At 47.2% G+C, this 16533-nt stretch overlaps 1 protein-coding gene across 5 annotated transcripts in view; it reads left to right on the forward strand.

The window, feature by feature from the left end:
• Positions 1-16533, forward strand: part of PDE9A (phosphodiesterase 9A) — a 51822-nt gene that overhangs the window by 21577 nt on the left and 13712 nt on the right. The window contains exons 1-6 of one of the 5 annotated variants that reach the window (XM_039729483.1): positions 860-995; positions 2594-2648; positions 3493-3563; positions 8002-8086; positions 12195-12276; positions 14436-14510. In XM_039729483.1, the coding sequence (XP_039585417.1) occupies positions 3542-3563; positions 8002-8086; positions 12195-12276; positions 14436-14510 (264 nt within the window). In that variant the 5' untranslated portion in view covers positions 860-995; positions 2594-2648; positions 3493-3541. Of the gene's footprint in view, positions 1-859; positions 996-1616; positions 1638-2155; positions 2422-2593; positions 2649-3492; positions 3564-7702; positions 8087-12194; positions 12277-14435; positions 14511-16533 lie in introns of those variants that run through there. The other 4 variants (XM_039729486.1, XM_039729485.1, XM_039729484.1 and 1 more) reach the window with 4 other exon arrangements.

The raw sequence follows: 16533 nt of genomic DNA on the forward strand, positions 1-16533 counted from the left end.
CTTGGCAGAGGCCACAGGGCAAAGAGCAGGAGTGGCTGTGCCCGCAGCCAGCGGGGCACTGAGCCCTGGGCAGCCTGGGGAAGCCTGAGCTGGCCTGGCCCTGCCCAGCATTAACCATTGCAGCATCTTCTGGGGGCTTCTAATTGTCCTCTGTCAGCTGCAGAACACCCAGGGTGCTGTGCAAAAACCTGACTTGCTGGGCACCTGCATTTGTAAATATTGCTCATTTGCAGTGCTGGCAGGAGGGGACAAGAAAGGGGTTTTTTGGGGGGATGCTGCAACAGGACCCTCAGCAAAGCACCCAGAGCTGCTGCCAGTGCTGCTTGCAGCAGGATTTCCTTTTCAGAGAGGGAATTGCAGCAAAACAAAGGAAGCAATCTGAGGTAAAAGGTATCTGTGTGAACCTGGGGCTTCAGCCCTGCCCAGAGGTATTAAAAAAAAAAAAAAAGCAGCTGAGGGTAATGAAGGGAGCAAAAGCACACTTAGCCCTCCTATTTTACAAAGGAGGGGACAAACAAAACTAAATTATGTCAGAGCAATGTCTCATTTTCTTCAGAACCCGGGGTTACCAGAGGTCTTCTCCTCAGAAAGGAGCAGGGCAGAGAAATGGATCTTTGTCTCTTTAAGATGAGGCGAACTGCCACTCTTAGTCATATATCTTTACTGCACCCTAGGGTTATAAAAACATACATCTTCATTTTGAAAGTCTTTTATTACATCTATAAACATCAGATTGCAGCTGACTGTTCCCTGGATGGGAATTTCTTAGTACTCCAAGTGAGTTTTGACAGGGGGAGGGAGTGAAAGTAAGATTGTTGGGGTTTTGGTTTTTTTTTTTTTACTGGAACAGTGTTTATAGGGAACTTGTCAGTCTCTGGCACGCTCCAGCCACTGTCAGAGGGCTGAGCAGCATCGAAGGGAGAGGACACGGGTTTCTCTGCTTTCTCTGCTTGTTTTCCCTGTTGGACTCTGTGCCATCCCAGGTGCTGCCCACGGTAAGTTTTGCTCCTCTCTTAAATAGGACGCGGCGTTTGCTTTTGTTTCAGCGCTCGGTTTTTGTGAGAAAACTGGAAAATGGGTCTCTGTGAGAAGAACCAATCTGTTTTCTCTGCTAGCCACTCTGCTGGGAGCTGGGGTGGAAAAAAAAGGAGAAAAAAGAGGGAATTAGATCTGAGACTTTCAGAGCACAGAATGCTTGCTCCAGTTTTGAGACACGGGGGAACAGGCAAATTATTTGGACTGGTGATGTGAATGCTCTTGGCAAGTATTGCTGACGTCTCTAATACCCGAGGAATTGCAAATCCTTTCAACAGGTACAGGAGCTATTATTTAGAAATAAATGGTAAATGCTGGGCTGTATTTCTGTCTGATGTGTTTTGCCTGGGTGATTGCACTTGTGAGTGTTGTGTTCCCTCGGGAAGGACAAGAAGTATCTGCAGAAATGCCATGGGGTGTTTCTGTGTGGGGTATAAATAGGTGTTCTGTAATCTGCAGTGTGTTTAGGAGTGCACTCAATGCTTCCTTTCCTTGAGCATATCCCCAGTGCAGGAATCACTGCAGCACTTCGGGGCAGTTTGCATTAGCTGGTGGGGGAAAGAGGGAACAATCCCAAAACAAGATCTCAGGGCTCAGCAAAGGTGATTTGTGCTTCCCCTTTCTGTGTGGACATTCTAAAATATTGCTGTCATACTTCTTCCTTCCTAAAGTGTGCTGTCCCTTGAAATCTAGGGTCCTGTTTTGAGGGATTGTTTGCTTTTCCTTGTGTTGGGAATTGCAATCCTGTAATTATCTTGGGAAGAGGCTGGGGCTTCATCAGGCTGACTTTCCTGAGCCAGCAGAAGATCCTGAGAGCCCACGAGGGCTCCCAGTGTGGCCACTGCTGCAGGAATTCAGGGAACAATGGGATCTTGACAGGATCCCTGTGGCAGCTCCGTCCAAGCTGTGTTCTCAAGGGAAAAGGGGCTGGGAAACTTGTGCCCTGCTGTGTCCATCCCACAAACCAGGAAGGGCAGACCTCATTCTGCAGGGACAGCACTTTGTCATCTCGTGTTTGCCTGGAGCTTATGCAAGGCAGCACAATCCTTAGGCATTTGCACCAGAAAAAGAAAAAAAATAAAAAATAATAAAAAAAAAATTGGTCTCCAGGATAAAACTGAAAGGCAGGCTGGGTTATATTTAGTGTTCATGAGCCGTGGTGTTCATGGGCACTCTGTCACAGAGTGCTGGTGGTGTAGAGACACCAGCTGTGAGCAGGATCTTCCAGAAGCCAGGTGGGATTCTGGGTGTCCCACCCAAGGTCTGTGAAAGGGACTCCTCCCCAGAAAGTGCTGCCTTAAAACAAGCCACCTCTCAGAGATCCAGCCTCCCAAAAATAAAAATTCTGGGAAACCCTGGTTGTAATCTGCAGGAAGAGGAAGGCAGGTGAGACAAGGGGTCATTCCCAAACCCTGTCACTCTTCAAAGGACCAAAACAATTTTTTGGCCTCACCATCAGAACTGGAAGCCTGGAGACACCACTCTGCAGAAGGGCTGAGTGTGTCTTCTTTCCTTTATTTTTTTTTCCCTATCATGTCTTCCTTCTGTTTTTTTTCAGAGAAAGAAGAATTGTTCCAGAATTTATTGGGACAGATTGCTGAGCAGTTCTCGAGGTAAGAAACTGAACATCATTATTAATTTAAAATGCTATTTCTTTTATCAGCCTGAAGTGAAATTTTCACAGGAGGCAGAGGGGCATTTAAGACATCTTTCAAATCCCACTCTGCCTGCCAAATTTAGGTCTGGGACACATTATTTCCTGCTGACAGCAATACAGTAGCTCAAACCAAAAGCAATTTCAGTGATTATCTTTGATCTAAAAAGGAGATCAAGTAGTAAATGCTCCTTCCCTCTTAGGAAGCAAAAGAAATGCTTCTTCAATGAGCAGTCAAATGATCAGATTTGTTTCATTTTCCCCTTTATCACCCAAAAATGTCTCTCCTCAGAGAGGATTTCTCAACATCTGTGTAGCTGCTTATTTAATCCCAGCTGGTTTCAATAAGACAGATCAGTCCCACCACAGCCCAGCAAATCAGCAGCGTAACTCAGCAGGAGGGGAGGAGGTTTCAGAGTGTGCAGACACCAAGACGCTGCTCTTGGACAATTATGAATTTCCAATTCAACAATTATCAATTTAACTTTGCTTCCCTGGGGGGGTACAGTAGCAAGTCACTGCTGAGAGAGGGGGAGATGAAGTGTTGTAGAGCCACGGGATATTGCCAGGGCCATAAAAAAAAAAAAAATCTCCTGTTAATTTTTCTGAAAATTAAACCCAGGTGTCTTTTCTGCCCCAATGTTAGCATCTCCATGGAAAATTTGCTTTTCCTTATGACAAATGTGGGCTGGGCAGATCAGTCTTAGAGACACAAATATGGCATTTCTAGAAGAAGTTCTTAGCACCTAAGGTAGCTAGAGCATTAAATGTATGACATTAATACATGAGGGTTTTCTTTCCAGGGTTTTTAAAATCAATGAACTGAAAACGGAAGTAGCTAATCACTTGGCAATGCTGGAGAAAAAGGTTGAATGTGAGTGTCCCTTTATTCCTATCACAGTGGGATCTGGTGCCTTGTGACCTCTGACCTGTCCTGCTCCTCCACTTTCTCTAATCCCTTGTAATTTGGCCAGCTCTGAGCCCCAAAGGCTACAGGTCAGCCCGTGGGGATGGTGGGAGCCTGTGGTGGCACTGGTGTGGGGACCAGGGTGGGCTGGCTGGTGCTGCCAGCACCCAGAGCTCCTCCTGCCCTCCCTGTGAGGGGCTGCTGGGCCCTCCACTGAGCTGTGGGGCCACGTCCTGCTGTTCCCATGCCCCTGTGGCAGAGGGTCTCCACCACCCACCTCCCCATCTCCACCTCGCAGCCCCTGGCCAGCCCTCCGGTGTCCCCATGGCCCAGGCGTCTGTCACCTCCTGCCCCCAGCAGTGACCTCCCCATCCCTCTGCACTCCCTGATGCTCTAACTCTGGGGAAGCTGATCCCACCCTCCCTGGGGCTGTCTGGTCTGTAATTCCAGGGGTAACACCCTCCTTCTGCTGTCAGTCCCATCCCCACAGAATTCCAGAATCCCTGGGTTGGAAGAGACCTCCAAGATCATCGAGTCCAACCCAGCCCCAACAGCTCAACTGAACCCTGGTAGATCCAGGCTTTGTTAAACACCCCCAGGGATGGGGACTGCACCACCTCCCTGGGCAGCCATTCCAGAACTTTATCACCCTTTCTGGAATAAACTTTTTCTTAATGTCCAACCTCTATTTCCCTTGGCACAGCTTGAGACTGTGACCTCTCATTCTGGAGAAAGAGCCCAGCCCCAGCTGAGCACAGGCACCTTTCAGGAGCTGTGCAGAGTGAGGAGGGCACCCCTGAGTCTCCTTTTCTCCAGGCTGAGCACCCCCAGCTCCCTCAGTCATTCCTTGCACCGTAACACGACCATATTGTTACAGTGCAACAGCCAAATTCAATTCACCACCCCGTCAATGAGCTCCTTTCCTGGGTTTTTGGGTTGTTTTGTTTCCCCTTGCGCAGCCTCTGAGTTGTTTCAGTACATTAGGCAGAACACAGGTCCCAGAGAGGCAGGGAAGGGGTGTGAATAAGGTGCTGCCATCCAATTTTGACTTCAAACCCCACATCCTTGAGCGGTCAATGAGCTCCTTTCCTGGGTTTTGGGTTGTTTTGTTTCCCCTTGTGCAGCCTCTGAGTTGTTTCAGTACATTAGGCAGAACACAGGTCCCAGAGAGGCAGGGAAGGGGTGTGAATAAGGTGCTGCCATCCAATTTTGACTTCAAACCCCACATCCTTGAGGATGCTCAGCGTTGAACTCAGGAGCAGGGAGAGCCTTTCCCAGCACTACAGCTGCAGAAAGAACTTTCCCACTAGGGCTGGCTGGGAAAAAAAAAAAAAAAAAAAAAAAAGTTTTTGGTTCCTGAAACTTCCCCTGACCAGAAGCTACCTTGACCCTGCAGCTGCTCAGGGAGACTGATCCCTTTGTCAGCAGAGAGAGGAAGAAATGTCCTCATTTGCAGAGCAGCTGCAGGGAAGCCTCTCCCTGTGGCCACCCCAGCTTCAGGCTCCTGGTGCTGAGGATGTCCATGGAGGGGGCAACCTGCAGCTTACCCACCCCCAGAAAGGAACCCAGCTATGAATTCCTGCTTGTCTGTTTGGCTGCTGCTTCTCCCAAGGCTCTGCTGGTTTATTCTTTGACCAAAAAAAAAAAAAAAAAAAAAAAGAGAGAGAGAGAGAGAGAAAAGAAAAATGAGCTCAGTCACTCTGCATTTTCAGTGAAACTTCTGACCAGCTCCACTGCTCAGGGCTAAATGCCATGGATTAGAGCAAACGAGGTAAGCTGTGGGTCTTTGTCTCCCCTTGGCAGCCCAAGAAAGCAACGATCCCAGCCAGCTAGGGGCTGCTTTTGGGATCCCTGGCACACACTCTGCCTCTCAACACTGGCAGCTCATGGCCCAGGAGGGAGCTAACCAAGGCATTCATGCCATTCCTGGCAGGAAAAAACTGAGCACCTGCCCACTGCAGCACTTTAGTGCTGGTTTAGGGAAGGCAGCATGCCCAGAGCTGCTGGGCCATGCAGCTGGACTGAATTCCCTGCTCCCCAAAGGAGGGTTCTCTCCCTCAGTGGGTCCCACTGCTGATGGAACCAGCAGCTGATGGAGCAGTCTGTGGGAAGGAGCTCCCTGGGCTGCCTGTCTGCTCCCAGTCAGGCTTCCAGAGTTTGCAACAGAGCCCAGTCTGCAGCATTCTGAAATAATTCCCCGGGCTGTCATGTTTAAGAAGCAAAACCGTGGGAGAGAGGGAGTGTCCAACCTCCCTGCTTGAGCTGGGCTCCCAGAGGTTGCTCTGAGAGCCATGTTTCACTGCTGGATTCAGCCCAAGGATTTCTTTAGACAGCACAGGGTCTTTTCAGAAGGTATTTCTCTCTGCAGAATAATGTAACAGGCCCTTAATCAGTGCACATGACATGGCCATTTATCATTTGCAAGCCAAATGTGGAAAGAATTGTGGTTTTATTTTGCCTTTTCCCCTGCCTCCTTCAGAGATCCCTTTTCCACCACTTTCACATGTGCTCTCCAGGATTTCTTGCCCAGAGGGGACGTGTGTGTGGGGATAAGTGCTCATGACAGCACTACATCTGCACCTCACAAGAAGTGTTCTCAGCTTCCTTCCCATTTGTGTTTTCAGGGAGCCAAATCTTTGAGCTGATTTTTAAATCCCAGCTAAAGCTTGTCAGTTCCCCTTGGAAAATGAGCCCATGCAGAGCAAGCACTGGGAATGCTTTGTCCCGTGGCTTGACTTACTCTGCACAGCAGCCCACACAAGAATAAAGAAGCTGGCAAAAAACCCTTTGCAATTTGTAAGCACTTCGTATCTACCTTAAGAAAATAATTATGTAAATTCTCTGCTCCCCCAGAGAGATTTGGGATGAAAACCACAGAGATGCAACATGAAAAAATGCTCAGGGCTGCCATTTTGCACCAGAACTCCTCTTCTCCCTGCAGTTGCCTGCCCCACTTCCCTGTCACTGATAACTCTGCTTGGCTCCCACTGCTTCAGACAGGCACTGGCCACCAATTAGACAACTTGGCAAATGGAATTTCTCCCAGGTGGATGCATCAGTGTGGTACAGAGCAGCACAGGGCCTGCAGGTCAGCTAAAGCTGACCATCAGCAGTTGAACAAAGCATCCAAAAAAAGTGCAGGGAGGTATCCAGAACAAAGATATCCAATGAGCAGGACAGCAGCTTGCTGTCACCCAAAGAAATTGCCTGTAACAATGACAGACAAAAAAATAGAAATGTTTAAATGGGATTTTTAAGAGAGCATCCCTGTAAACAAACATAAACTAACCCCCTTTCCCCTCCTAATATATGGCATTCTGGGCTTAGTTCAGACACATCTCTTTCCCTTTTCCCAGTCCCAGCTGCAATCTTTGTTGTTACTCTCATAAAGGTAAACAAAACCGAGGTCTCTGCTTATCTCCAGAGCTATGCCCTTCAAGGCAGGGTTTTATCACTTGCTCTCCAGATAAGTGTGATCCAGACTGTGATTTTCGAAGAAAGTTGCTGAATACTGATTTTCCTCCATGCAAACAACGAGTTCAGTAAACAAATGAGCTGTGAAATGATTGCATGTGAATGACATGGAGTTATAAATGGTGCTGTGTCCTTGATCACACTGACAGTTCAACGAGGGGGAAAGAAAAGGGACAATTATTCTCACACTCTCACTGCGTTGGGCTCTCTCAGCTACGGGGAATAAAGTGCCCTGCTGCATAAAAAAGCAATCAAACTTTTTGCCTCATGGCTCTCACAATTGCATGCAGAAGGGAAATATAGGATTTTCTGTGCTGCATGTGGAAATAAGCTTTGATTACAGAATTGATCGGCAAAAAGAAGTGACAGGATTTCAATAGTTAAAAAAAAAATCATTAGAGCCGAATTTTCAACCTTTTTTCTCTCCCTCCTGCATTCTCACTTTGGTTTTTCTGTGTCCAGCAATGCCTCTCCGAGCTCCTTAATGCTCTGCATGAACTTCTGTATTAAAACCTTTTATCTTAATGGGAATTCTAATCCTACCGGGCGTGTTTGCATAGCCCTGCTTATCATCCCATCACGGGAGTGGGGCTTTTTCCTGCTCAGGATTTCCTCTGATTCCTGCTCTGCAGCCGAGGGGTGAAGGCACCAGAAGAGCCGCCTGCTGCTGGGGAGAAGCCGAGCTGTTATAGCCACTGAGTGAATGAAGGCTGTTATCTGCATTGGCAGCAGAGAATTCCTGTGGCTTTCCAAGATCCCGACTCGCTTTGGCAGCACCTGCACGTGGGAGAGCCCAGGCAGGCTCTGGAGCTGCTGCCTCCTCACCGGATAACCCCACTGGCAGAGCTCCCTGAAGTTTTGCACCATTGTGAAACCAGGCCCTGCGACTCCTCGCCATGGTAACACCCCTGTTGTTTGCCTTTGTTGACAGTGGAAGGCCTGAAAGTGGTGGAGATTGAGAAATGCAAGCGTGACATTAAAAAGATGAGGGAGGAAATGGCAGCGAGAAGCAGCAGGTAAGTTCTGCTTGGCACCCCAACCACAGGAGCGTCTGGTTTCAAACCCTAATGCAACATTTCCACAGAATTATCTCCTGGGCTTAGAAGTAAAAGAGCAAGGAAACCAATAACCATCAAGGACAGGGGCTTTTATTTACCATTTGAAGATTTATAGCCGTTCACCAGTTAAATTAGCTTGGGCCATGGGAATAGAGAAGAAGGTCTTGGGAGTTATTTGTCACCATACAGAATGGGAATTCTTCATCCAGATTTACTGGGAGAGAGAGAGAATGGGAAAAGAACTTCTGCACATTGCAGCCTTTGGTTGGGAACCAAAGTTAGCCCTCGAATCAGCTCCAATATATTCTGGGAAATTACCAAATAAATATGTAGCAGCTCCTCTAATTATGATCTCATGCTATTATAAATCATCCGTTTCAAATTCAACGAGAAATTGGGAATTTACATTCTAATGCAAGGGCTCATTGTGATGGTTTTGCTGTAATTAAAACAGCAGCAGAAAAAATTGCATTTCCTACAGTGCGTGGTCTCAGCTGGAAAATGCTCCCTGTGTCACTGAAGTGCCCCACTAGGACAAACAAACCATCACTGTGAGATTGGGAATACTCCTGGGAAGGTTGCTGGAGAGGAATATACCCTGCTGCTCAAAATGTGGGTGAAGGGGATTTTTCTCAGCAAATGTAACTATGCTGTCTTGACAGTCTCGGGGTCAAATTGCCTGACCCTTAATCAAAACTGTTTCCTACTGAGGGCAGTGGGAGATATGCTAAAAGATTCAGGCTTTATAATCACTCATTTTTATAAATATTGCCATCCAGATATGTCAGGAGGCACAATGATAACTCCTTCCCATGAAGTCCAAGACCAAATTCAGCTGTCATATTAGCATAAATGCAGAATAACATTATTAACCTCAGATGTGTGCCTCAGATTTATCCTAGCAGGGTGGAATGCAGTCTGCCCTGTGACTTGCATAATTTCTTTTTGGGATGTGTGGAGAAATCTCATTAGAAAAATCCAAGCCCAGGTTGGCAGCAAATGCAAGAGCATGTGTGCTGATTTGTGCTGGGTGTGATGTGAGAAACGTGTGTGCCCATGTGTCTTTGCCTCAGCTGTGGTAGGGAGCTGGCAGAGCTGAACAGTGATGCACAGTGATGATGATGAACAGTGATGCACAGGTGGACAGGGAATTAGGTCCAAAAAAAGAAGTTATGGCAGGTTCACGTTCACTCAGTCACCACCACACCACATCAGGAAGTACGAGACTGTCCCAGCAGCCATGACTAATTCCCATCCCGGATCCTGTCACCTTCCAATCTATATTTTGTGGTCTAAACAACGAGCTGTTAACAAGAAAAGCTGGAATGGGGGGTGTTCCATCTGCTCAGTGCAGCCAGCTCCAGCTGGGGTGTCACCTTCACCGAGGGCTCGTGGTGAGATGTGACAGGCTCCTGCAGCCAGAGACCAGCAGGGGTGTGAGGCTGGAAAGCCGTGCTAAAGATGGGAGTGGGCTCAGCTGGGCACAGACACCCACCCTGGCTTGCTCTGAGCTCACACTCACAGCTGCTCTCTCTGGAGCAGGAGCAGGGCTCGCTCTGCTCAGCATCGCTCTGGTGCTGTGTCCACATAGCTCTGTCACAGCTCCTCTTGGTTACCCTGAGCTGCATCTCCCTCACCCCAGGTGCTCAAAAGCTCCTCCTGCTCATGCAGAATTCTGCACCCTGTGGGTGTGGGAGCCAAAGCAGCAGCTAGATGTGGATACAAGACTGAGGAGATGATGCTCCTTGGTGGCTCCCATCAGGAGCTGCTGAGGAATGAGCTGAGGTTCCTTATTCCCAAGCCACCAGAGCCCCACAGCAGTGGGGTCACCAGCCTGTGGTGACCCCAGCCTAGGGATGCTTGACCCCAGGGTGGCTGAGCAAACCCTCTCCAGCTGGCATGAGATGTGTGTGGGAACAGAGGCATCCCAGGGAAGTGGAAATGTTATTTGCTCTCATTTGGACCTGTCATCCCTTGTGCAGTGTCATTTGCTAGATAATGCATTGTGGTTGCAATTAGGGATCCCATCTAAATTTAATTAATGTACATAAATATTTGTGAGTGCCTGTATTGCTCCAAAAAGATCACGGTGTACACAGCTGTATGGGTGTTTACCTTTTCTTATGTTTGCTGTTACATTACCAAATGAGAGAGTAAGGCTGGGCAGCCAGGTTTATAAAAGCAGAGTGGATTGTGCATCTCTCTGTTCAGAAAAGCATAGCAGCTCCATTTGCATCCTCCTCAAATTGCTTTTTTTTTTTTTTTTGCTTGTCTGCTTTTTGCACTCACCACTGGCAGATGCTAATAGCATTATGGTGTCATTTAAAATCATGATCATTTGCTGATCCAGTTTTGCATTTGTGAAGGTCTGATGCATCCTGGCTCTGGTGTGTTCCCCAGTGTGCTGGGATGAAGGCTTCAATATCCTTCTGCAGCTGGGAATTAGAGATAGCTGGCTGACCCTCAGCTGACCCTGGCAGTCAGCTCCAATTAGGGCAAGGAATGCCCCAATCTCACTATTTTTATCCTACTAATACCCCACACAGTGGAGTTTTGAGGAAACGGCTTTAGAAATGATTAAGACAGCTTTTCATCAAGTGAGAATCTCCTTAAACAGGGCAGGAAAAGGCAGCTGGTTGAAGTCAGCTGACCACCATGAGCTGTGAAGTGACATAACTTTCACAGGGTTCAGACACTGCCACCAGAAATGACAGCAGACATCAATGTTAAGAGGAGAAAAGAGACCTGGATTAATTCCCAACAGAGAAGAGAATCACTCAAAAGAGACACAATGCAAAATATAAGAATCAAAAATGCAAAAACCAAGTTAATGGAATGCTTTGCTTGGCTTCTTTGGGGAGGTTTATTTTTGCTTCCTTTGGCAGGGGGCTTGAAAACTGAGAGAGGATAATCCAAATGTTAGGACTCCAGGGATAAATCCCTGGAAGTGCTCAAGGCCAGACTGGATGGGGCCCTGAGCAACCTGACCTAGTGAGCAGCACTCCTGCCCACGGATGATTTTTAAGTTCTCTTCCAACCCAAACCATTTCATGACTCTATAAATGCAAAATGCGGAAGATCAGCCTCACACAAGAATTAATAAAGTCCATGTAAACAACTAGCTGGGAAAAGCCCTGCAAGGCCATGGAGTCCAAGCTGTGCCTGATCCCCACCTCGTCCCTGGCCCAGAGCTCTGAGTGTCATGTTCAGGCTTTCCTTGGTCACCTCCAGGGATGGGGACTCCAAACCTCCCTGGGCAGCCCCTGACAATGCTTGACCACCTTTTCAATGAAGGAATTCTCCCTGTTGTCCATCCTGGCCCTCCCCTGGCACAGTTTGAGGCCATCTGGGAGAAGGGCCCAGCCCTCGCCTGGCTGCAGCCTCATCAGGGAATTGTTGATAAGGTTCCTCCTGGGCCTCTGCCCAGATGGGAAAGCACCAGCTTGGCTTTTCCATACGCAGAGGAAAGAAGAGTAGATAACTGGCAGTGTTAATAACCAGGCAAGTGTTAATTACCTGTAATTGCTGGCAGTGGCTCCCTTTCTCCAGGATCAGGGAGCCAAGCAGAGATGTCTGCCAAGTCCGTGCCTCTCTGCTGTTGTCCCACATGAGGGGCAGAAGCCAAGGAGGTCACACCATCACAGTGGAAGTTCTCGTGGGCTGCAGCAAGGCTCAGTGGGTGCCCTCAGCAGTAAATCAACACAGGTGTGCCCATAGCCAGCGTGGTGCCTGGCAGCCCTGGAGAAGGATGCCAGCCATGGACAGCACGCTGCTCACTGGAAGTTTAAGGAGAAGTGGTTGGGTATCCATGGATACATGCCTGAACTCAGATGCTTCTCTCTTGAATGCAAATAGACCGAGAAAGGGCAACAGGGGTGTTGCACAAGGGGAGAAAATCCTGAGGAGGATCACGCTTTCAAGGCATTTTGATCAGCACTGCATTAGAAAGGGAGAGGCTTTGGGCTGGGGTGCTTCTCTGAGGGGTGACCACTGGGAGACCAGAGCACTTCTGGCACTTTTTGAGGCACTGTTCCCTCAATGTTAAGAGATGAATATTTCATTTCAGGACTAACTGTCCCTGCAAGTACAGCTTTTTGGATGAAAACAAGAGGCCAGCTCCCCGGCGGGATGTACCAGCCTACCCAAAGGTACCACACAACCCTTGCTCTTCCCATTTTCCTGCTGCAGGGCTGCCATCCTGACAAGTGCTGCTTTACAATGTGTGACTCCTTAGCCATTAATTCCCTGTTATTCTAAATCCAAGGTCTGATCCAAAATGCCAATGGAAAAAGCCAGCAGTTGCCCGTGGTGACTTAAAGTTTAATTCTCAGTAGTCTTTAATACTTGAAAGCTCGTTAGTGTTTGAAATGTTAATGAACATCATGCATTCATCAACATTTAATGCTCTTTTGTCTAGGTATATTTGTTTATTCTCCACGCTCATAGCAACAATCAAAAACACCCTGTAATGCTGTGTTCTGATTGAAAGTAGTGCTGCTGCCTGCTTTCTCCTAATAGATTATTTTTTAATTTAAAAAGTAATTTATGGGGATGCTTCACCTAGGGAAAAAAAGAGAAAATACGACATTGGATTCTCTCCAAAATGATTCATTGTCCCTGTGAAAATGAGTTAGTGTATTTGCTAGAGAAAACAGTAATGCTGGAAGAAAAATGTCTCCTGGGCAAGCACAAGTACAAATCCACAGTGATGAATGAGGCTGAAACCACGAAGAGCACAGGGTCTTGAATCCCAGAACCAGCAATCTTTGCCCACAAGAATTATTAAAAGCTGCCTGGTTATGCCTGCCCAGTGCCCAGCTCAGACCTCGACAAAACACCAGCTCACCCATTTGCAAATCATGGTTTAACCATGAGCATCTCCTCACACACACCAAAGCTGGCTCAGCCACCCTGAATCCTCACAGTCCTGTGTGATGCAGATCTGTGACATGGACGTGGCTCTGTGCACATTTGTCTTCAGAGCCCAGCAGAGCAATAAATTCTGCTCTTTATTCTGCTCTGCCTTGCTAAAGTGACCTCCACTGAAGCAGAGACTCTGGGACTTCTATTGCTTTTAGTTACTGTTGCCCAGGAGGCTTGTGCTCCTGACACTAACACATGATTTCACAGAACACATCAGTTCTAAGCCAGGTTTTTTCCCTTGATAAGTATATATGTCAGATTAAACTTTGATGGACTGCTGCACTAGGATCTTAAATTAAGAATAAAGGCTACGAAGAGTTGCACTGCCCCACTGCAGAGTAAACTTTTGTATTTCTGCATTTTTCCTAGACCAAAACTCATGGGGTTTTGGAGATTTGCAAAATTTGTCAGGTGCTGGATTTGTCCAGTGTCAGTGAGGCTGAAGGAAGATGTCACTGAAACTCCAAATCTGTACTGCTAATTTGCAGTTTTCTGGCATAGTCACACCAAATGTGCATTGTGTGTGCAAATACAAAACTCCTTGCCTTCTGAAGAAGAAAAATTAATCTTCTGTGTTGTTCCTCCTTGGACTTAGTATCAAACAATTTGATGGCTCAGAAATTGTCATTCACCTGCTCAGGAGAGTAAACCCAGACTAGAGAGACAGCCATGGTAAATGGACCAATTGAAGCCTCAAGGGTTTTGAGTCCCCAAACCACTGATTAATAGGATCCTGAAAAGATGAATCTGTAGAGTCCTGATATCCCCAAGTCTTTTAACCCTGCACATTCCTTTTCTTTTCATCTTGTATACAACCATAACTGGTGAATGAGGTTGATTTTGTTTTAGGCTTCTGAGCGTAATGATAAAAAATCACTTGAATCTTGCAGGCTGACAACCAATTTGAAACTGTGGGCACTCTTGAAAAAATACTTGAAATGAGAGCATAAATCATCTGAAAATAAACATATCATCCCCACCAGCTAATTTAGCACTGTAAGCAGAGACACTTCACACCAGCCCTCCCTAACTGGCAGCTTCGGGTGCCTGATGCTCTGCAGGCAGCAGAACCAGTGCAGGGATGGGTCTGTGCCCTGTGCCTTTGATTTTCTGTACTGGATTTAGCCATGACCCTCTCCTTAACACCTCCACTCTCCCTTTTCTTCCAAGTTCTGCTCCACAAGGATCTGCCCCAATGAGCAGCTGCCAGCTGGCAGGAAGGGTGAGGAGGGTTGGGTGGCCAGAGGGAGAGATCATTTGCTCTCTCCTTGGGAAATGTGGCTAAATCCCTCGTGAATGGAACCCTGGGAGGCCCAAGGATGTGCCAACAGCATTCCCATGGCAGGGACACCCTTGTTTACATCTCCTGCCTTTCTGTTTGCAGTACATGCTGTCCCAGGAGACCATCGAGGCTCTGCGGAAACCAACTTTTGACGTCTGGCTGTGGGAGCCCAACGAGGTGAGGATGCCAGGTTGGCAGGGTTGGCACTTTCTGAGAGCCAATAAGGCCAAAAGAGCCTTTTGAGACAGTCTGCAGGATTTTTCCCCTTCTCTGCACCTTACTCTCTATATTTTTTTCATTTCCATACCACACCAGAAATGCAGTGCTTCTTCCTAGCAGATGCCAGGTAGATTATTCTGCTTATCATATCCTGGCTCCTCTTTATTTGCTCTTTAATCTCTTCCTAGTAAAGTCCCTCAACTGGTGCACTGTCATTGCTGTCACATGAGTTCTCCCATACCATTTTATCTGAAAAAATCAATCCCCAGTGAAGTGTGTGCTTAAGCACATCATCAATAACTCCACTCAAATCAATAAAGCAGCAGGCAGAGGTGCAGACATTGATTCACACCCCTTCAGCTGAGGGTTTTTTCTGCAGTTTGTTCTGAAGAGGTTGCAAGGCTGCATTCAAAGCCAATTTTCTTCCTTTTTTACTTAATTTTCTTCCTTTTTTACTGCTATTAGTGTTATTCATGGTTCATCACTTGTACTGAAGAAGATTCTGGAAGGTCTATGTGTAAACCTCCAGAAGCATGAAGGAGAAAGATGTTAAGAGTGGACAGCTTATAATGTAATGTAAAACCAGATTTAGCAAGCACTAGCAAATCTCACTCAAGAAAAACATGATGGAGGACAGGACTAAACCAGGAGTTTAGTGTGGTTTTTTCCCAGGGGAAGGCTTGGGTAGCTCTGGCAGCACCCCCAGCAGCAATCACCCAAATTACCTTCTCAGAGGTTCTGCACAAAGTGATTCTGGCTCAGCATGACAAGGAAAAACACCCCATACCCCATCCACGGGAACAGCACGTTCCCTTCAGGGTATTTCCTGTGTCTGGAAGAACAACAGAAGGGCTCCCTGGTGGCTTTATGTCCATCTCCCATTTGCTGAGAGCTTCCCTTGTGTGGCCAGAGGTGCTCTGCAGCCACTGCTCCCTCTCTGTACCACAAATGCCCGTGAGGTCTTTGCAGCAAGAGGGAATTACAGCCTGACAGGTGCACCATAACACTGCTGGATTATTGTTGTTCTGACTATTAAGAAAGAACGAGGAGAGACAAAACCCATTATCCACAGTTTCCTGTGGGTAGGGGACAGTGCTTTAGCACAGTGACTCGTTCAAAGGGCTAGGAAACATTGTCTGGTGGCAAGAACAAGAAAAACAGGAGGGTGTGGAGATTTAACTTGCCCTGCAAGGAGGAGTGTGCTCAGAAGTGAGATTCCCCACAAGCTGTGAGCACCATATGGGTATATCTCTCCCTCTTAGCTCTGCTTTATGTTTACAGAGAACATTTCAATTCTGTCAGTGCTTGTTTAGCAGTGAGTGTTTGCCCACGTGCTCCAAGTGGGACAGGCAGGTCATAAACCTCGGTCAGCTGTAAGCAAATGAATAATGTGCCCTGCTGCATCTCAGTAAACACAGCTTTGCAGCAAGCCTGGGTCCTCCTTCTCAAATGCCCTCTCACTTGTCAAGCCTTACAAAAGTCTCATTTTCAAGCTTTTGCTGCAGACCAAGAAAGCTAAACATGAAAACTGAGATTCCCCTGTGTTCAGGGGCAGGAGTTTTGGGACTGAGAGTCACCTCCTCACTCACCCAAAGCTCTTCTGGCAACAGCTGCATTTCTAAGGGCAATTCAGCACTTCTGGATAAAGTTTCTTGTCTTGGAAAGTCTTTTATGGAACTATTGCAAAACATGTATTCTACCAGGACAAGGGGATTTTCAGCAAAATGCTGTCCATGTGATCTGAGCAGCATTCAGCTCATGGCATTGTCCCTCAGGTCTTGCAGGAAAGTCTCTTCCTGTTTGGATTACTCAAAATCAGCCCTGCTGTTACTCCATGACTTGCATTTATATTTCCCTGGATAAATATAAAGTTTCATTACATTAAATCATTTTTTCTGGTGAGTTTCTAAGAGCCTAAATAACAAAAACTGACTAGAAGTGCCCCCAGGGCTGTATTTGTGACATTGTACCCCTCACGTTG

The sequence above is a fragment of the Passer montanus genome, unplaced genomic scaffold (assembly GCF_014805655.1).
Source record: "Passer montanus isolate IOZ18808 unplaced genomic scaffold, ASM1480565v1 scaffold69, whole genome shotgun sequence".
In the NCBI taxonomy this organism is placed as follows: domain Eukaryota; kingdom Metazoa; phylum Chordata; class Aves; order Passeriformes; family Passeridae; genus Passer; species Passer montanus.